We start from the raw sequence: 18,781 nt of genomic DNA, 5'->3' as shown, positions 1-18,781 counted from the left end.
ACGCGTGTGCAGGACACGGCTCAGATGCTGCCTGTGCGTCCGGACACACACCCAGAGCACGAGGGGCTTCACAGTCGGGACAGACCGAGGGCAGCCCGGACTGGCTGCAGGATGCAGGCGCAGGCTCCCTGCAGGCCACGGATTGGGAAGCCGGGGCGAGCGGCCGGGATGCTCCCTCCCTTCCTCTGAGCGCAGCATCCCGCTGCCCCGGCGGGATAAACACCCGCTTCCTGCCCTTAATCAGCTCCAGAGGGGCTGGGGGGAGGACAGAGAGGGAGAAAAAAAAAAAAAAACGCTGGAAAGAAAAACTCATTTCCTGCGACAGAAGAAAAAGATAAAGTCTGGATTCATTAAAGTGAACTTTACTGGGGAGAGACGGGAAAGAGCCAAACACAATGTCCTTGAAATTTCCTCCGCACGGCTCCGTCCACGAAAACAGGATAAAGCCGCTTCCGCTGTCTCTGCTGGAGTGTACTGGGGGGAACTGGGGCCGGGGCTCGGTTACAGGCAGTCCAGGTGGGTGCAGACCTGCTGGAAAACCTCCTCCACAGAGCCCTCGGCGTTGAGCTGGGTACAGAGGGGACAGCTGGGGGACTTGCCCGAGGGCTCTCATCCCAGAGCAACTGGAACTCTCCCAAGGATGCATTTTGGCCATGGGTGAAGAGACCAGGGCTCATTTAGGGCAAAGCAGTGCAGGCCATCCTTAGGGGGGGTTGTGTTGGGAATGAGGGGGTCAGGCCCACCCCAAACTAGGCAGGATTGAGTTTTCCTGCTTCCCTCATCATCCCCATCCACCACTTCCCCTCCCCTGGGACACAAGCTGTGGGGCTGGGGGTGCTGGCATCAGCCGCGTTCCCTTACCTGGCGGACGATGCCTCTGCTCTTGTAGAAGGCAATGACAGGCTCAGTGGCCTTGTAGTAGGTCTCCAGACGCTTCTTGATGGTCTCCTCATTGTCATCCACCCTCCCGCTGGTCTCTCCTCGCTTCAGCAGGCGTTTCACCATTGTGTCCTTGCCCGCATCCACGTACAGCAGCAGCGTGGGCGGCGCGATCTGTGCACAGAGGGGACCTGGCTGTCACCACACTGAGGTGGTGTGGGTCTGGTTTGGTTTGGGGGAGTGGCGGTGGTCAGCATGAGGGTCACAGATGTCCCCACACTACCCTCTGCCCCTCTCCATATGGGTCTGGGGAGAAGCAGGACACAGAGATGTCCCCACACCATCCTCCCACTGCTTTGGTTTGGGAGCACCAGGACATTCTTCCAGTGGCCTCTAGGGCCATGTAGAGGAAGGCAAAGGAACGCTGCAGCCAAGCCCTGGCTCTCTGCCACCACCATCATGTCAGCAGTGTTGTCACGCTCTGTCAGCCTGAGGACAGCCTGGTCCCTCCCACTGTGCTCTGGGCACAGGCTGTCCCCGAGGCAGGGGGACCTGCTGCCCAGTTTGGACCCTTCTGGGATGTGCTCTCTGCTGGGATGGGGAGGCCAGGCTGCTGCTGGATTGAGTCCTGTGCTAAGCTGGTGTGTGGCACGGCCCAGCACAGCACAGCACCAGTGCTCACCTTCTTTTCAAACTCCTCTCCCTGCTTCACCTCGCGGGGGTACCCGTCGATCAGGAAGCCCTTGGACACGTCTGCTTTGGCCACCATGGCGTCCCGCAGCATGTCCAGCACCGTGTCCTGGAGCAGGGAGGACAGAGCTGACATGGGACAACAGGACTCCCACCCAGCACCCCATGGTCCCTGCAGAATCCCTGCTGCAAACCCCGCCCTGGGATGGCAGGGCCAGAAGTGCCTGAGCCACGAGTTCACCATTACTGTGGTAGCCCCACTGACACCCCTGCAGACCCCATAATGTGGCAGCTGGTGGCTGGTAGGGACTCACCAGGGGCACCAGCTCTCCCTTCTCCATGATGGCCTGCAGCTTCTTGCCCCGCTCGGAGCCCGAGCTGACCTCTGCCCGCAGCAGGTCCCCCGTGGACAGGTGGGTGTAGCCATACTTCTGCACGATCTTCTCACACTGCGTCCCTTTGCCCGAGCCAGGGCCACCTGCAAGGCACACGTGTGCCCCAAGCCATGGGTGAGGAGAGGGAGGGCTACATGGGAGCAGCAGCACAGACACACAGGAGTCCTCAGAGCTCAGTGACGTGTCCATTTGTGTCCCCAGGCCCAGCACCAAGTGGATGGACAGAGCTTCTCCTGAGGTTGCCCAAGTGCTGAGGGGTGGCATGGCATGTTGAGAATTGGCATGTGGGCACCACACCCTGATGGCACCCAGGGCATCGCCACCAGGGTTTGGTCACATTACCTCCCAGGGATTTGTTGTCACATCAGCCCCCAGTGGTTTACTGTCACATCACCCCAAGATGCTGCCACCCCATGCCTGGCCAGAGGTGCCCTCCTGGTCCCAGCATACCCCATGTGGACTCAAGGAGCCAAGCTGGAGCCATGGCCATCCCACAGTGCCTGGGAATAGCCCCGTCTCAGCCTCCAGCCCTGTTTCCCCAGCCTAGAGCTACAGGGAAAGGGCCTGGGCTGACCCCACCAGTGACAGGACCCAGACACAGACTTACCCACCACAAAGATGATTTTGTGCTGCTTGAGCTTTTCTGGAAAAGAGAAAGGAAAAAAAAAATTATCAAAAGCCAAAAGGTCCATCAGGGAGTGAGGTGTCCCCAGGGGGTGCCAAATCCAGGGCAGGCATCCCTGGGGATAGAGGGGACCGATCCAGGAGAGTCCTGGGGGGAAGATGGAGAGGGAAGCAGACGTGTGTCCTGGTCACCTGGGCAGGCTGGGCTGTCTGGCCACGTCTGAGCACAAAGACCCCAGGGCACCTCGGCCGTGGGGCTGGAATTCCAGTGCCACGTGGTGTCCCAGAGGTGCTCATTGTCCACGGCTCCACCGCAGGCAGGGACTGGCCTCATCCATCCCTGTGGCCGGCTCCTCACCCCGCTGGGCTACCTGGGGCCGTGGCAGGCTGGGCTTGGCACGGCCGCCTCGAGCACCTGGCACAACCCCGGCAGTGCCTGGACCCCAGCATCGCTCCCTGGACTGGGGGGCTGACGTGCAAGTGGCACTGAGCACCCCGTCCCTGCCCAGCACCCTGGCACAGGGCTCTCACCACCTGTGGGATCTGTGCACCAGCTGTGGTGGGGGGTGATGCCAGGGTGGGATGCCGAAGGGGGAAGCAGAGCTAAAAATAAAGTTGAGCTGCTCTGGGGCCACTTTCCCATCTCCTGATTACAGCTGGATGAAATTTCAGCTCCTTGGCACCCAGCACTCCCCAGAGCTGGGGATGGAGCCAAGTGTCTGGCAGGGACCAATGGGATGTGGGGCATGTGGGGGGGCTGGAGGGACAGGGGGATGGACACAAGAGAGGGAGGCAAGGACACAGGGGCACGTGGAGGGGGGGAATGCAAAGAGGACCAGGGCTGCACGTAATGGGGACAAATGCAGGGGGGACAGAGGGGACAGAGGCAGGGAGGGAAGGGGAATGCAGAGGGGGTGGATGGGGGGGGACCAAGGGGATGGATGCAGGGGGGACCAAAGGGGGACAGGGGCATGCAGAGGGGATGGGCGCAGGGGGGACAAAAGGGATTAATTGCTGGGGGGATTGATGCAGGGGGCAACCAAGGAAAAGGATACAAGGGAGACAGGGAGATGCAGAGGGAATGGATGCAGAGGACACGGAGGGGACAGATGGAGCTGGAATGCATGCAGGGAGATGGATCACTCACCTGTCGACATGCTGCCGAGGTCCAGGCACAGAAACACTTAAGGCTGCCAGAAAAGAGCAGGATAAACAACTCAGCACATCTGGTCACCAAGAGTCTGGGGAGAAAAAGGCTCTCCCCAAAAAGGGTCTCCCTTTTTGGCCATGATGGTGCCCAGCTCCAAGGCCAGACTGGGGGGATGGGACAGAAGACACAGCTCCTGTCTCGGCCCTGGAATAGGGAGCTGAGTGATCTCTGCTCCTGCGGCCATCACTCACCTGGCTCCCAGCAGTCACCCTCCGCATCCGGCTGCGGTAAGGGCATCCCCATGCCGGGTGACGCGTGGTGACGTGCCGGCTTCCTCCCCTGCCCTGCCCACATCCCAATGCCTGGGGTGCTGCCCGACAGCAGGAAACCCGCTGGGGATGCCCGGTGCCACCGCAACACCGGGGGATGCGGGCAGCACCCCCAGCTCCCCGGGGGCTGGTTTGAGGGGGTGTCCCGAGGAGGGGGTTCCAGCACCCCGCCGCACCCCCAGGACCTCGAGGGCGTGTTTGGCCACCCCAGCTGCCCACACCCAGCCCCGCAGCAGCCGACCTGCTTGGCCACAGTGCGTCACCCCGAACCGGCTGGACGGGGTGCAGGGAGGGGGATCCCGTGGCCAGAGGAGCCCGCAGCCGCTGCCAGGTCGTGTTACACCTCGAAAGGGCAGGGGCTAAGAATGGCCGGGCTGAAAGCGGCACCGGGTCACATCCCACCAAGCTGCGGGGACACAGTCCGGAGATGTCCCCGCGGGGTTTGGGGAGCGCGGGACCCCCGGGTGCCTCATTGCGGGGTGCAGAGCCCCGGGACAGCCGGCAGCGGTCCCGGTGGGGCGGCAGGGGGCTGCGGGCATGCCCGGCCCTCAGGGCGAGCTGGGCGCGGACCCGGCGCGGTGCCGGTGCCGCGGGTGATGTGGAGGTGACCGCTCCGGAGGCGATGGGGGCGCGCTGGGGAGGGGGCTCGGGGCTGGGCAGGGGGCTCAGGGTGGCCTGCTGACCCCCCAGCCGAGGCCCTGGGGGTGCCCCCCGCCATCTCAGCCCCCGCCAGCTCCAGCGCACCGCTCCCCTTCCATGGGCGGCCAGCGCGCCGCAGCCCCTCCCCGGGACTCGAGCCCGGTCCCGGGCTGCTCCAGCAGCCCCGCGGGGCCCCGCCACCCCTGGCCTCGCCAAGCAAAGCCCCCCGCGCTGCCCCGGGCCCGCCGCTGGCGCGGTGCCCGCCCGGGCCCCCGGGACCCCGCACCAGCCCGGCCCGGCCCGGCCCCGCGGATCCCGCACCGACCCGGCCCCGCACTGACCTGGCCCCGGGACCCCGCACCGACCCGGCCCCGCCGCCGCCCGGGCCCGCCGGTACCGCTATTTATAGAGCACGGCGGCGCGCGGGGCACGCCGGGAGCGCGCGGCACCGGCGGGGACGGGCAGCGGCGGGGACGGGCGGGACGCGGCGGTGCCACCCGGGGGGACGCGGTTAAACACGCTCCGCTCGGGGCGCGGGTCCGCCCGCCAGCGCAGCCCCGCCCTGCCGGGTCTGGGGTCTCCGGGCCGCCCCCAGCGCCTCGCACGGGAATGCTCTCCGTGTCACCGTCCTCATGTCGCCTCCCCTTTTCCGTCCCCATTCCGTTCTCATGTCCCCATCCCTCTCCCTGGTGCCCATCCCTGTCCCTGATGTCCCCATTCCTGTCCCTGCTGTCCCCATCCTTGTCCCTAATACCCTCATGCCCCCATCCCTTTGTCCATCCCTAATGTTCCCATCCTATCCCCATGCCCCCATTCCCATCCCATCCCCACTGTCACCACCCTTGTCCCTAATGTCCTTATGTCCCCATCCCATCCCTATCTCCCCGTGCCCCCACGCCCAGCTTACACACCCCTCTGCCTCAGCTCCGGGGGTGTAAAACCCCGGGGGTGCTGTGTCCCTGTCAACATCTGCTCAGTGAGAGATGCCGGATGCCAAAGCCAATAGTACAGATTTTATTTAACAATAAAATGTGAGGTAGAGAAATAAATAGAAAATAGGGATTGTGCGTGTGGGGGAGAGAGACATCAGTTGAGCAGAAGATTGTCACCACCCCTGGATCCCTCAGCATCCCGTTGGTCCTTCCTCACCCTGGTCTTCGTGGTGGTGGGGGTCCCGAGGCTGTTGGAAATGTCTCACTATTTATACATTTTTGCAAATGAAGGCATTAATGCTCATTGGCCACACAGTTCCTTTATTCCATTGATTAAGTGATTCCCTCTCTTCTAATGCTAATTAATCCCATGCTCAGTCTGTGGGTGCGATCTCCCCCTGCCAGAATTACCTTCTACCCAGCTGGAGCTGATCCCATCCACCACTTACCTGGCTGGCTTTCCTTGTGGATTCTTTGTGTTATCAGTGACACATTCCTCTCCTCCAGTTTTGTTTACCACCCCTAATCCGAGGTAATGCTCGGACAACAGTGCCACCTTTATCTTATCTCAAATTTCTCTTATGAATCCAGCAGGGGGAAGAGGAGCTTTGGTGGTTGGTTTGCTGTCTATCCCATAAATTGGGGTGATCTGTTTGGCCAGGGACATGTGTGTGAGCAGCTGCCCCTCCACAGCTTGTCTGGATGTCACCCAGGATGTGCCAGACCAGGCCCAGAGCCAGTGCCACCGTGCTGCTCCCTTCTGTGCCACCAGACTTTGAGACAGGCAGTGGTGACCTCCCAGTCCTTACCTGCCCTTCCTCCTCCTCTGTGGCTGCAGAGACCCCTCCCAAGACTCTGTGACCCCAGGGCACCTGGCTGGGGGTGACACAAGCTGGGGAGGTCTCAGCTGTCACCGCTGGTCACCTTGCTGCACCCCCCTGAGTGCCCAGGGACAGCATTGCTGGGGCTCACTGCCATCATCCCCAAAAACCCGTCCAGAGCCAGGGCTCAAGGTACCAGACTGCAGCAATATTTATTCCTGTACAAACAATTACAAAACACCAGTGCCCCACTGCTTCCCCCAGCACCCAGCCCCCCAAAACCCCAGCCACAGCCAGAGGGAAACTGAGGAATGGATTCCTGCCAAGGCTCAGCACCCAAACACACCAAATTTAGGTGTTCCCCAGATCAACTTCTCTGCTGCTGAGAAATTAATAATTAAGTCCTGTCCCAGCCACAGGGTGTCACCAGGCACCACTGGCCCCCACTACCTGCCCACTTCTAAATTGTTCACAGGCAGCTGCTGGCCCTTTGTTTCCAGTAATGAGCAGCCCCTGCTCACTCCTTCATCCAGGAAACCCAAGTAGAAACCCCAGGATGAGAAGTGGGGAGAAAAAAAGCCAAAACCCCCTAAAAGCTCCCAAAAATCCCATCTTCCAGTTAGAAAAGGTTTTGGCAGTGTGGGGCACAGCAGTGCTGGGAGGGGCTGGCGTTTTTGGGCTGCTGGGACAGGGAGGGTGGTAATGTCACCCCCGTGGGGTCCCACCAAAAACTGTGGGGTTCTGCTGTGGGAAGGATGACTGAGGACGGGGATGAGGGCCTGGGGATGGCAGGGGGGGGCTGAGCTCCAAGAGCAGGTCTCCTCACCCAGACGGTTGGGGGAAAGAGTCTCTGTGGTGACCCCAAAGCTGAGCTGAGGGGACCTGGAGCCCCCTTACAGCCTCACAGGGGCTGCAATGTGCGTGGACCAGGATGGGGCAGGGTATCAACCCAAGTGTCCTGCACATGGAGGGGGGACACCCCAAATCTTACATTCACCACCTGGTCCCCAAAAACCAGCTCAAAACCCAACACATCCCAGGTGCCAGGAGCCACCATGCACAGCAGCAGCGGTCCTGCGGGAGGCAGCTGGTGGATCCCACCACGCCCAGGGGGATGCAGGGGAGCCCCCATCCATCCCAGCGGCAGGGGTGTGCCCAGCAGGCATGGGGCAGCCCCTAGGTCCAGGTGGGGTGGGAGAAGGTGATGTTGTAGAGGCCGGCCCAGCTGGCAAAGACCCGTTTCTCAGTGATGAAGCGGTGGTGGTTGCCCCGGCGGCTCCGCTCGTTGTGGATGTAGGTCGTGCACTCGTCAGGGCCCTTGGGCTCGTAGTAGTGGTAGGGCAGGCGCCGGGGTGGCGGGTGGTGGCTGCAGTGGGGAAAGAAGCACGGGGTGAGCCCCACGGTGGGGTCAGGGCGCTGGGTGGGGGCCTGGGGGTCTCCTCACCCGCAGTAGCTGGGCGGCACCATGCCGTAGACGTGGATGGCGTCGCACAGCTCCACCGCGATCACCATGGTGAACCAGCCAGTGCTGAGCCACGAGCGAGACTTCTCCCTGCGGAGGGGAAACAACAGCAAGGGTGGCAGGGGGGAGGTGATGTGGATAATGGACCCCCTCAGTGTGCCCAGCGTGCCTCAGGGACTCCCAGCTCAATGCTGCAGCCCGTGATGCAGCTCCAAGAGTCAGCTCTGTCTGGGAACCTGGAGAAAGGGGGACACACCACGAGGTGGCTCTGAGGTACCTGTCCTTCCCTGTCTCTCCCCGGAACAGGTCATCAAACTGCTTCATGCGGCCGGGGGACACAACGTAGGCTGTCATGTTGGGGAACGAGGCGCAGACGCGCTGGATGATCTTCAGGAGGCTCTTCTGCATCTTGGTGGGCGGCCCCCAGAAGATGAAGATGGTCTCCGGGGTCTTGTTGACGAACTCCTGGGGCCGCTTGAGGACACGGTAGAGGCTGGAGTGGGCCACCACGCGGAAGCTGGTCTTGTTGCCCACATCAGCACTGTAGCCCGTGGTGGGAGCATCGTTCATGCGGATGGTGCACTCAGCCCCGTCGATGGCCGTGCCCAGGTGCGTGCCCAGGAGGTGGCTGGAGCTGGTGACAATGACGCACTGGTGGCAGCGGGCAGTCAGGGTCTGGTGATGACAAGTGCCGTCAGCAGGTGACTTTTGGTGACACCATGGACAGGGTACTGTTCCCTGTGGAGCCGCTGTCCTCGGGAGGGGACAGCTCGGCTGGATGCCAGCAGAGGGACAGCCCACGTCACCGCCCAGGCCCGGCCCTGTGCCCAGCCCGTACCTTGTTCCCGCAGACGGGCAGGTACCCGCTTTTCACCCCCCACTTCTTGAGGTCGGGGGGCCGGCGGGCTCTGCCCCGCAGGCGGCTGTAGGGGAAGACCTCGCTCCCGTTGCCGGAGCTGTAGATGATCAGCAACATGATCAGGGCAAAGAGGACCCCCAGGGCGGCGGCGCGCTGGCTCTGCGGGCGGGGGGACAGCGTCAGCCGCTGCCCCCACCCCGCGGGGTGCATCCACCCCTCTCCCAAGGCATCTCCAGCAGGATGCCGCCCCAGGAGGTCCCCGAGGTCATTCTGTGGCACTCACCGTGCTGCCACTCATGTCTCTGTGCCAGCCTCAGCACACAGCGACTGCCGGCGTCCCGCGAGCACCTGCAAGGCATGTGGTCACCCCAGCCTGGCCCCTGCAAGGCATGTGGTCACCCCCAGCCTGGCCCCTGCAAGGCATGTGGTCACCCCAGCCTGGCCCCTGCAAGGCATGTGGTCACCCCCAGCCTGGCCCATTGTCCCCAGGCTGCTGGGCTGGGGGGGTACAGGTACACAGGATGAGTCACCAGGTCCCCCTCTGAAGAGGAGAATCCCCCGGAATTTATGAGGGGAAAAGAAATGCTGTTGACAGAGGCTGGGCAGACTCCGGGGTGTGGAAGAGCCAAACCCAGCCGAAGCTCGTGCCTGGGGAATCCCCACGTTAAGCTGGGTCCAGGGAGGATTATCCTCCCCTCGTGGGGATGAAACCACTCAAACCGCAGGGTTAGGGAGGGTCAGCCTGCTGCTCGTGCAGTGAAATTCCATTAAAACCACCGCCACAGGAGCCTTGGATCAGGAGGGAATGGAAGGAAGTGACACCTGCCCCACTCAGCGCATCCAGCAGACCTGCAGGGACCTCCTCAGCCTCTCTAACTTCCACTCCAAGTGGACTGACCCAGTTTAGTTTTGGGAGCCCTGGTTAGTGAGCCCCAGCCATTCCCGCAGCGCTCCAAGCAAATGGAAATTAAAAACCACTGAAGCCTCTTTACTAATTGTCGCAAGGGAAAATTATGCAACAGCTTGAGATCAACCCCTGGGGGGAGCTGACACCTCGAAGGGCCCTCAGGGCCGGCGGTGGTGCCAGAAAGCACCACCCTGCCCGGGCAGCCCAGGCCACGGCCGGCGTGCGGATGCTGAGGGGCTTCACCGTGCAAGGGCTGGGGGCGCGGAGGGACCCCCACTCCCGGACCCGCTCCCTGCGCAGCCCTCGGGCCACGCGGAGCCGCGGCGGGGCGCGCCCCGCGGCCTCACCTGCTGCGGGCTCTCATGAGGGCTCCGTCACCTCCTGCGTCCCGCGGGCGGCGGGCGCGGCCCGGCCCCTCCGGCGGGCTCGGCCATGGCCGGCAGCGGGGCCCACACTGCCGCTCTGCGGGAGAACGCTGCTTCAGACCCGGCCCCGGGGGTCCCCCAGCCCCGGATGCGAACCCTCCCGCCCTGCGGGGAGGGAAAACCCGCCCGGCCCCGGGGGAGAGCCTACCGGCACCCTACGTGCGGGTCCTCCCCCGCCCCGGGGAGCACTCCCCAGCCACGGGAGCGAGCGGGACCCTTCCTGCCCCTCCATCCCCTGTGCACCGGCCCCGGGGGCAGGGGCCGCTGGCCCGCCCGGCCACGGCGCTTCCGCCCCCGCACCGGCGGAACGGGCCCGGCTCGGCTCCGCCGAGCGCCCCGGCCCGCAGCGCGCCCCGGCACCGCGACACCGCTGCCGGTACCGATATCGATACCGCTGCCGGTACCGGTACCGCGGCGGTTACTGATACCGCTGCCGTTACTGATACCGCTGCCGATACCGACCGCGCCGCTCCGCCGCCCAGGCCGGGTCCTAGTGCCGCCCTCCCGGTATGGGGGAGCCCCGCCGGGTCCTAGTGCCGCCCTCCGGGATCGGAGCCCCGCCGGGTCCTAGTGCCGCCCTGCCGGTATGGGGGAGCCCCGCCGGGTCCTAGTGCCGCCCTCCGGGATCGGAGCCCCGCCGGGTCCTAGTGCCGCCCTCCCGGGATCGGAGCCCCGCCGGGAAGGACCGGGACTGATTCCCCGGCCGCCGAGCGCAGCGGGGATGGGGCAGCGCTGCCCGGCTGTGCCCGGAGCAGCAGCCGAGCCTGCCCGCTGCCGGCGCAGCGCATTGCCGGGATGCCGAGCTCTCCCCCGCGCTGGCCCGGCAGCTCAGGGCCCCGCTCGGGGGTTTCGTGGCGCAGGGGGACGGCTCCACCTCTATCCCCGACGCCTGTCCAGAGGGGTTCTGGCTCCGCTGTGTCGGTGATGCACTGCCCTGGCAGCACCCCCGGTTCCTGAACCACTCGCTGCTCACTGCACCCTCTCTCATCTCTGCTCCTCCTCTCAGCCCTGGTGCCCCAGATAGCACCGGACCCACCCAAACATGTGCCGTCTGTTTACACGTCCAAAGGGCTGCTGTGGGCTCAGGGCCATGCACTTGCCCATGGCGTGTCCTGTCTCTCCAGGCACATGGGAGCTGCCAGTGCCCCGTGACAGCCAAGCAGCACTGAGCCCTGTGGGACTGAGGATCACCCCAGACCCAGCTCCCATCCTGCAGAGATGCAGCTGCTGGTTCCCTAATAACCTCAACTGCTTTCAGCACTCTCTTCCATGTTTAGGCTCAGCTCTACCCCCTTATCACCTCTCCCTCTTATTTATAGCCTGGCAGCCTGTGATGAGGTGTTGAGTATCCCTCCTCCCTCACTCCTTGTCCTGTCCTGCAGCCACAAGGGGCACAGAAAGGGGCACAGCATTTTAATTGAATTAAAAACAATTTTAATGGCCACGTTTGCTTTGGTCTGAATCCAAGGACACTTGTGACAAGGCAACTTGTAGCCCCTAGGGCACAGGTGGCTCCAGGGCTTCCCAGCTGAGGGGATGCAGGCACCAAGCAGCAGAAGGCAGAGCCTGGATCCAGCTGCCTGCACCCCACACCCAGCACTGTCCAGAGGGCATGAGTGGGGCAAGGACCATGAAGTAGAACTTTGTCCCTATGAGGCACCAGTTTGTGGCCCTGGTGGGGCTGAGCATTTCTGCCCCATGTCCTGCTGGAGTCCAGCAGCATGTCTAATCCTGCATTAAATATTCCTCCTAGTAGAGAGAGCAGAAACCAGGTCTCCCTGGGTCCATCCAGGCAGGCGTTTGGAGCTGGTGGGGCTGCATGGGTCCGGCTCATGCCCCCCATGCACCAACAGGGGGTTCCCAGCCCATCCACCAGCTGGGGAAACAGGCACTGCTGCTGCAGAGATGGAGACTCCCTGCTCCAGGGCTTGGCAGAAGGCGTCCAACCGTGCCACTGGCGGAGCTGAGACGTGTTGCTGCAGGATGAGGGCTGCCCTGCCGCCGAGGTTCCTGCTGCCTCACGCTGTGGCTGGCGCCCTACCTGCCTGCCCAGGATGGGTGCTTGAAGACAATGTTCCTCCTCTTGGCCCAGCGGGAGAAGATGGCTTTCTCGGTGATGAAGCGGTGCCCGGCCCGGCGAGCTTGCTCGTGCATCAGGTACATCCTGCACTCGTCCAGCCGGCCCTTCTCAAAGTAGTGGTACGGCACGCTGGAGTGGTTCTTTTCCCTGGAGGAGGGGACAGGGTGAGTGTGGGGCTTGGGGGGACACCAGAACACCCCACACCTGCCCCTGCCACCCCTCCACACCTGCAGTAGCTGTCGCTGACCATGCCGAAGACACAGATCCGCTCGCACAGCTCCATGGCCAGGATCATGGTGAACCAGCCCGTGCTCAGGAAGGAGCCCGATTTCATCCTGCAAACATCGTGGTCACACTGCAGTGGGTGGCACTGCCGCTGCCCCACCTGGGTGGTAGTGCCACCACCACAGGTGCTTGATGGTGGGGACAGGTATGTGAGGGGGACCCGATGAGACCTCCTGACCTCAGGAGCCAGCAGTACCTGTTCTTCCCTGTCTCGTTCTGGAAGACGTCGTCACAGTATGTCATCTTCTCCTCGGTCAGGGTGTAGATTTGCAACTGGGGGTACTTCTCCATCACCTTGACCAGTGCCTGGTAGGTTGAGCCCATCTTCTCCCTGTTCATCTTTTTTGCTGGCCCCCAGATAAAGTAAAGGGTCTCTTGGGACTGCTGGAAGAAGTAGGGCTGGTTGCCCAGCAGCAGCGGCACGCTGGTGTGCGAGACCACCCGGATAGTGCTGCGTGCCCCCACGTCCTGCTCGTAGCCGCTGGTGGGGGCATGGTTCATGCGCAGCACGCACTCCTGCCCGTCGATGGCCTGTCCCAGCTGCGAGCCCAGCATCTGCCCCGAGCTGGACACCACGGCGCAGTGGCGGCACAGCGCTCGCTCCAGCGGCTGTGGGGAGAGGCACCGTCAGCTCCTCCTTCCCTCCCACAGCAGCTGGGTACACCACAGCCCCTGCCTGCCCGTCCCAAGGGACAGGAAAACCGAGGCACAGGTGGCCGAGCCGCCCCAGCGCTGCCCCATCCCCACGCACCTTCCCGTCGGGAACGCGGCTGTAGCCCTGGAAGCTGCGGACGCTGGATGCGGCGGGGCTGTCCCGCAGCCCCGGGGCCGAGCAGCGGGGCTGCACGCGGCCGTGGCAGCAGAGCAGGATGTACAGCACCGCCGCCACCGCCGCGCACACCAGCGTCAGGAAGAGCCGGACCTGGAAGCGGAGCGGGGGGAGCTCTCCGGGCCTGCCCACGTGCACCGGCCCCGCGCCGATGCCGGTGGCCCCGCGGCCACGGGCGAGCTGCCCCTCGGAGGGTGCTGAGGCGTGCTGGGGGGAGCGGTGCGGGGTGCCGGGCCCGGTTCACTGCCTGCGGCGGCGATGCCCGCACGCCCTCCGGGCTCGGTGCCGCCCGCGGGCAACGGCAGCAGCCGGGCTCGGCCCGCTCCGGCCCCTCGCCCCTGCCCAGCGGGTACTCACCAGCGTCTTCATCCTCGGGGCGCTGGCGAATCCCCGGGCGGGCTCCGGGGGTCACCGGGAGGGCGGGGGCTCGCACCCTGCAAGCGGAGCGGGCTCAGCGGCGGCGCCCGGGGCGAGGTCGCCAGGCGGGATCGCCCCGGTCCCCAACGCCCCGGGCTCCCCTCCACGCCTCGTGCCGGGACCCCCCCGAGGCCATTACCGGGATCCCCCCGCATCCTCGTTCCCACTCCCCGGGGTCCCCCACGTGTGCAGCTCCCTCCGCCGCCCCGCCGGGCAGGGCTCGGGGCCGGGGTGTCTCCCGGCTCCCGGTGCCGGCCGCACTCACCGAGCCGGGAGCCACCGGCGGGTCCTGCATCCCGCCCGGAGTGGGGCTGGCGGGCCGCGGCGGGGCGGAGCCGAGCGGGCAGAGCCGGAACCGGCACCGGGACCGCCCCCGGCCGCCCGCCCCGCCCCGCGACCCCGCTGCCCCGGGGCCGCGCCCGCGCGCTCGTGCCCGCCGCACCGGGAGCGCCCCCCGCGCGTGTCCCGACACCGCTCCCGCCCCTCGCCCTACCGCGTGCCTCGGCAGCGACCCCACGGCTCTCCCCCTCCCGCTCTGCCCTCCCAGGCTCGCCCCCCGCTCGGGGGTCCCGCAGCCTCCCCGTGCCCCGGGCTCTCTCACCGGGCAGCACCGGCTCCCGACAGCACGGGGATCCGGAATGGCTCAGGAGCGCGACCAAGGCAGGTGAGACCCTGCTACCCCAGACCCCATCCAGGGCCATCACCTGCAGCCCCTCCTGCCAGGGTCAGGCCACAGAGCATCCATGGGAAGTGTCCCCAGAGAGAGCTGCCTGCTGGCCTGGGGGGGGCACTGGATTTCTCCCACTGGAGATAAAGAAATACGAGATGTAACCTTGAAAACCGATCCCCCCCAGTGTCCTGAACAGGCCTGGAGCAGAGGAAGTGACAGGGACACTGCTGGGATCCTGCACAGGAAGCAAGGTGGGAGGGGGAGGTCACACCGGCAGCTGCTCAGTCACCCTTGAATTCTTCCACCCTTTGCCTCCTTCTGCCCCAGCCCAAAACCACCCCTGTGGGATGGGCTGGGCCCCGGGCAGCAGGTGAGCAGCAGGGAAGGGCAGCAGGGGGTTGGACAGCTCAGCACGGCCTGGCAGCCTCTGCAGGAGATGGAAACAAACCTCCAGCCAGAGCCTCACCTCTGGAGCCTCTGCTGGCTCCTGCAGCCAGGCTCAGCTGTGGCCCTCGGCTGTCCCAAGCCAGCAGCATCACCCAGGCAGCATGGGAGACCGTGGGACATGCTGCTGGCAGGCAGTTCACAGTATAAACAAGGGTTGGGGTGCTCCAGATCTGCCCTCCCCAGGCAGGGTGCAGCCCCAAGCACGGCAGAGCCAGCATTTTTGGCCAGGTTGTCTCTGCTGCTTCCCTGCCTGACCTCACCAGCAGGACTTTTCAGCAGGGTGTCGTGCACTGCCAGGGCCTTGCAGCTGAACCCACCCTGGCAGGCTTGTGGCATGGGCAGAGCACAGGGAGTGAGACCTCACAGACCTTTATTGAGTGTGATCCTGCTTGCCATGGTCCAGGGGAGCTGCCAGGGCAGCAGCTGCTGCCAGGAGAGGAAACCCCAGGGGAAGGACACTGCCACCACACCAGCCTGGCTGGCACATGGAGCCTTGTCCGGGCAGGAACCCAGCCAGGACTGAGAGCTGGGATGGGAACCACACCCAACACTTCCCTGCGATCCAGGACATCTCCTCAGCACCCCCTCAGCTGGGTGGGACACAGGGGGCTGTCCCTGCTCCCTCTGCATGCCCAGCCTCGTGGGAGTCCCTCTTCAGAAGGGCAAGAGCCCCCAGCACTGTGATTAGCCCTTCCTGAAGCGAATGGAGAAGGCAAACCTGTCCTTCCCAAGCCCAAAGTCTCATTTCTCTCCTTTCAGACTAGAATCAAAGAAACCCCACAAACTGTAGGTAAACTTTTAAATAAAATTCCCAGAAGGAACAAACTACTGGGCTGAGCCAGAGCTGAAGGGAAGGAGTGCCCAGAGAGTGGGCAGGGCAGCCCCAGCTGGGGAGCAGTCCCTCAGCAGGGGCTCTGGTCCCTCACTTGATGAGCCTTGGATGAATCCTGCTTCTCTTTGGTCAGTGAATTGTAAACTACATGTTGAGTCTCTGCAGGAGGGAACGTGGGAGCAGCTCAGTGCTGGGCACCTTGGAGATGTCTGCCTGGAGCTGCAGGAAAAGTCTTTTCCTGGCTATGATGCTGCAGCGTGGGCACCTCCTCATCTCCTCAGCTGGGCCTTCAGTCTGATTTCTTGGCATGTTTCCTGCTCTTCCACATGACAAACATTATAAAAACACCTGCCGAGAGAGAGAGAGCCAATTCAGGTAGGAAACACATAATTCCAGTCCCTTCTACAACACCTGGCAATGAGAAACAGAATCTCAGCAGAGAGAGCAATAAAATTCTGCTGTCCAGAGGCTCAAACAGCCAAAAATCACACACACACAGAGCCCCAAGTCCCTGTGCCAGGCCAAGCTGCAACAGCAACCACAGAGAGTGCCCAGAGTGTCACACATCAGCTAAACCCCTAGCAACCCTCCTCTCTCTTCCTAATTTAGAAGTTTCTAATTAGAAGCACAGCAATACCTCTCACCTATAAATAGCAGCAGCAGGAGCCCGGCTGCCACAGGGATGATAACTGCATATTCCCGAGGCAGGAAGTACTGGTGGATCCCGTGGTCGCTGTCGATGAAGGGCTGCAGGGACACAGAGGGGGTCAGCAGGTGGGCACAAACACCTCGAGGTTTTAGGGAGAAACATGGAAATATCTGGGGTGGGATGGCTAAAAAAGGGTGCCCAGACCTGCAGGTGGCTCGGCCACAGAGACCCAGAGTGGTGGGCAGTGGAGGGTTTGGTGTTGAGTGGACAGTGAGGGGTGGCTGTGGGGCTGCACAGGGTGGGCAGAGCTGCTGGTGCAGAGCACAGCAAATCCCTGTCCCTGTGCCCTGCCGAGGGGAGCAGCTGGCTCCGTGCTCCGTGGATGTCCCAGCAGGATCGCTGTGCAAGGCCAGTGGAAGGCTCTGGACACTAGGGAGCACTGTGAGGACTGGGATGCTCCTACAGCTCTGGGAATGCCGGCAGCACACACGTGGATTCGGCAGCAGAGTGAGCAGATGCAAGAGGGGAATTCAAACCCCTTGGAGATGGAGGGGAAGCTGGTGGGAGTTCAGACATTAATCCAAGGCTGGACCTGGCCTCTCACACCTGGAAAGATTGTGGAGAGAAGTTTCTTTCCGGGGAGAAAATCACTAATAGTTTCAGCTGATGTGTCCCCAGAAATGGGCAGCCTCACAATCACTTTCCCAGAGCCCTGCATTCCCTAAACTCTTGTTTAGTTTTACAAATCTCCTAGCAGATTTGTTAAGATTTGTCTCTTCCTACGTTTCCCTCTGTCGTCTCCCACCAGAACCAGGAATCTGGGGGATGTGGACATAGATGAGTACACCTCCATCAGGGCCAGGCCTCGGCTCTTCCCAATGGCTCATCCAGCCCCAGCTGGGTCAGCCCAGCTTGGAACAGCAGGTGGACACCACGATCAGTGTTTGGTCCTGCCCAGGTGAGGCCAGGAACACCCAGCTGGGACAAGGACAGTGCCAGCACACAGAGGAAAACCTGCCCTGAGATTTTTAACCCACAAGTCGAGTCCTTCGGGCACACAGACACGTCAGCACCTGAACAAACGCCGGGGAAACACCTGGGCATGGACTGACTGGGCTTATACTGGCCAGAGGGACCCGTACCAGCACGATGATCCAGAGCGTGTAGTAAACAAAGAGGACGAGGCTGAAGGCGACCAAGCCGAACCCAACCAGCTGGTCCGTCGCTGTGGCCTGCAGGGGAGAGACAGAGCGGGGTCCCCACGCCGCCCGGGCCCGGGCCGCGGCTCCGCGGGGCTCAGACACCGCGGGGCTCAGACACCGCGGGCTCAGACACCGCGGGGCTCAGACACCGCGGGGCTCAGACACCGCGGGGCTCAGACACCGCGGGGCTCCGACACCGCGGGGCTCAGACACCGCGGGCTCAGACACCGCGGGGCTCAGACACCGCGGGGCTCAGACACCGCGGGGCTCCGACACCGCGGGCTCAGACACCGCGGGGCTCAGACACCGCGGGGCTCACCGCCGGGGCCGCGCCGCAGGGAGCTCCCGAGCCGGGCCGCGCACCGCAGCCCCGGGGCCGCGCCCGCCGGCGCCCGGGCCCAGTCTCTCCGCAGAGGCGGCAGTCAGGGAGCCTCGCCGCAACTCGGCCCAAGCCCCCCGTGCCGAGCGGGACCGGACCGACCCTCCCTCCCTCCCTCCCCCGCCGCTCTGGGCCCGGCCCGCACTCACCATGGCGCCCCGGCCTCCTCCCCGCCGGCCCCGCCTTTCCGGCGCGCCCGCCAATCAGCGAGCGGTCCGCCAACCCCGCCCCGGGAGCGCCCAATCGGCGGCGGCGGGCGGGGCGCGCGCGAGGCCCCGCCCCGAGCTCCGTCACGTCCCGGAGCCGCGGAACGCCCGGAGAGAGCGGCGGGAACGGGACCGGAGAGAGGGGCGGGAACGGGCCGGGAACGGGACTGGAGAGAGCGGCGGGAACGGAGGGGAACGGGACCGGAACGGGACCGGAGAGAGGGGCGGGAACGGGACCGGAACGGGACTGGAGAGAGGGGCGGGAACGGGCCGGGAACGGGACCGGAGAGAGCGGCGGGAACGGGACCGGAACGGGACTGGAGAGAGGGGCGGGAACGGGACCGGAGAGAGCGGCGGGAACGGAGCGGGAACGGGACCGGAGAGAGCGGCGGGAACGGGACCGGAACGGGACTGGAGAGAGGGGCGGGAACGGAGCGGGAACGGGACCGGAACGGGACCGGAGAGAGGGGTGGGAACGGGCCGGGAACGGGACCGGCACGGGACCGGAACGGGACCGGAGAGAGCGGCGGGAACGGGCCGGGAACGGGACCGGCACGGGACCGGCACGGGACCGGAGAGAACGGCTGGAACGGGCCGAGAGAGCGCCGGGAACGGGCCGGGACCGGGACCGGAACGGGACCGGAACGGGGCGGGCCCGGGCCGAGAGGAGGGT

At 64.3% G+C, this 18,781-nt stretch overlaps 4 protein-coding genes across 10 annotated transcripts; all 4 read right to left on the bottom strand.

The window, feature by feature from the left end:
* Positions 1-346: 346 nt before the first annotated feature.
* On the bottom strand, positions 347-5,197 carry AK1 (adenylate kinase 1). 2 transcript variants are annotated; one of them, XM_064393317.1, is made up of 7 exons: positions 5,048-5,197; positions 3,736-3,778; positions 2,572-2,607; positions 1,884-2,047; positions 1,562-1,678; positions 862-1,053; positions 347-567 (listed from the first exon to the last, which is right to left on the bottom strand). In XM_064393317.1, the coding sequence occupies exons 2-7, from the start codon at positions 3,743-3,745 to the stop codon at positions 502-504; spliced, it is 585 nt and encodes a 194-aa protein (XP_064249387.1). In that variant the 5' UTR covers positions 3,746-3,778; positions 5,048-5,197; the 3' UTR covers positions 347-501. The 2 variants fall into 2 exon arrangements, with proteins under 2 accessions (XP_064249387.1, XP_064249388.1); XM_064393318.1 differs by lacking the exon at positions 5,048-5,197 and adding an exon at positions 3,990-4,039.
* A 2,298-nt stretch (positions 5,198-7,495) lies between these two features.
* On the bottom strand, positions 7,496-10,722 carry ST6GALNAC6 (ST6 N-acetylgalactosaminide alpha-2,6-sialyltransferase 6). 6 transcript variants are annotated; one of them, XM_064393311.1, is made up of 7 exons: positions 10,575-10,598; positions 10,035-10,149; positions 9,064-9,128; positions 8,760-8,939; positions 8,199-8,596; positions 7,904-8,011; positions 7,496-7,825 (listed from the first exon to the last, which is right to left on the bottom strand). In XM_064393311.1, the coding sequence occupies exons 3-7, from the start codon at positions 9,076-9,078 to the stop codon at positions 7,636-7,638; spliced, it is 891 nt and encodes a 296-aa protein (XP_064249381.1). In that variant the 5' UTR covers positions 9,079-9,128; positions 10,035-10,149; positions 10,575-10,598; the 3' UTR covers positions 7,496-7,635. The 6 variants fall into 6 exon arrangements, with proteins under 6 accessions (XP_064249381.1, XP_064249382.1, XP_064249384.1 ...); XM_064393312.1 differs by having other exon boundaries at positions 10,559-10,582; XM_064393314.1 differs by lacking the exon at positions 9,064-9,128 and having other exon boundaries at positions 8,760-8,877; positions 10,575-10,722.
* An 807-nt stretch (positions 10,723-11,529) lies between these two features.
* ST6GALNAC4 (ST6 N-acetylgalactosaminide alpha-2,6-sialyltransferase 4) lies at positions 11,530-14,136 on the bottom strand. The gene is made up of 6 exons (XM_064393310.1): positions 13,989-14,136; positions 13,664-13,740; positions 13,229-13,399; positions 12,674-13,086; positions 12,420-12,527; positions 11,530-12,339 (listed from the first exon to the last, which is right to left on the bottom strand). The coding sequence occupies exons 2-6, from the start codon at positions 13,673-13,675 to the stop codon at positions 12,150-12,152; spliced, it is 894 nt and encodes a 297-aa protein (XP_064249380.1). The 5' UTR covers positions 13,676-13,740; positions 13,989-14,136; the 3' UTR covers positions 11,530-12,149.
* A 1,057-nt stretch (positions 14,137-15,193) lies between these two features.
* DPM2 (dolichyl-phosphate mannosyltransferase subunit 2, regulatory) lies at positions 15,194-18,119 on the bottom strand. The gene is made up of 4 exons (XM_064393319.1): positions 18,052-18,119; positions 17,464-17,553; positions 16,317-16,419; positions 15,194-16,020 (listed from the first exon to the last, which is right to left on the bottom strand). Exons 1-4 carry the CDS (start codon positions 18,052-18,054, stop codon positions 15,962-15,964), a joined length of 255 nt encoding a protein of 84 aa, XP_064249389.1. The 5' UTR covers positions 18,055-18,119; the 3' UTR covers positions 15,194-15,961.
* Between the last annotated feature and the right edge of the window lie 662 nt (positions 18,120-18,781).

This window comes from Passer domesticus, chromosome 18 (assembly GCF_036417665.1).
Source record: "Passer domesticus isolate bPasDom1 chromosome 18, bPasDom1.hap1, whole genome shotgun sequence".
Lineage (NCBI taxonomy): Eukaryota > Metazoa > Chordata > Aves > Passeriformes > Passeridae > Passer > Passer domesticus.
Note: the sequence above shows the minus strand (reverse complement) of the source record. Positions and strands in the feature narration are given on the sequence as shown.

Excerpts from the sequence above, each read along its gene's own strand:
- AK1 (XM_064393317.1), bottom strand. Across the intron at positions 1,679-1,883 it reads AGGGAGAGCTGGTGCCCCTG|GACACGGTGCTGGACATGCT; the intron begins GTGAGTCCCTAC and ends TCCCTGCTCCAG. Across the intron at positions 1,054-1,561 it reads GAGAGGAGTTTGAAAAGAAG|ATCGCGCCGCCCACGCTGCT; the intron begins GTGAGCACTGGT and ends CTCTGTGCACAG.
- ST6GALNAC6 (XM_064393311.1), bottom strand. Across the intron at positions 8,597-8,759 it reads TGCCCGTCTGCGGGAACAAG|ACCCTGACTGCCCGCTGCCA; the intron begins GTACGGGCTGGG and ends TGTCATCACCAG. Across the intron at positions 8,012-8,198 it reads GGAGAGACAGGGAAGGACAG|GGAGAAGTCTCGCTCGTGGC; the intron begins GTACCTCAGAGC and ends TCCCCTCCGCAG.
- ST6GALNAC4 (XM_064393310.1), bottom strand. Across the intron at positions 13,087-13,228 it reads GCCGCGTTCCCGACGGGAAG|CCGCTGGAGCGAGCGCTGTG; the intron begins GTGCGTGGGGAT and ends CTCTCCCCACAG. Across the intron at positions 12,528-12,673 it reads AACGAGACAGGGAAGAACAG|GATGAAATCGGGCTCCTTCC; the intron begins GTACTGCTGGCT and ends CGATGTTTGCAG.
- DPM2 (XM_064393319.1), bottom strand. Across the intron at positions 16,420-17,463 it reads CGCTCTGGATCATCGTGCTG|CCCTTCATCGACAGCGACCA; the intron begins GTACGGGTCCCT and ends GTGTCCCTGCAG. Across the intron at positions 16,021-16,316 it reads CCTGCTGCTGCTATTTATAG|GTGTTTTTATAATGTTTGTC; the intron begins GTGAGAGGTATT and ends CTCTCTCGGCAG.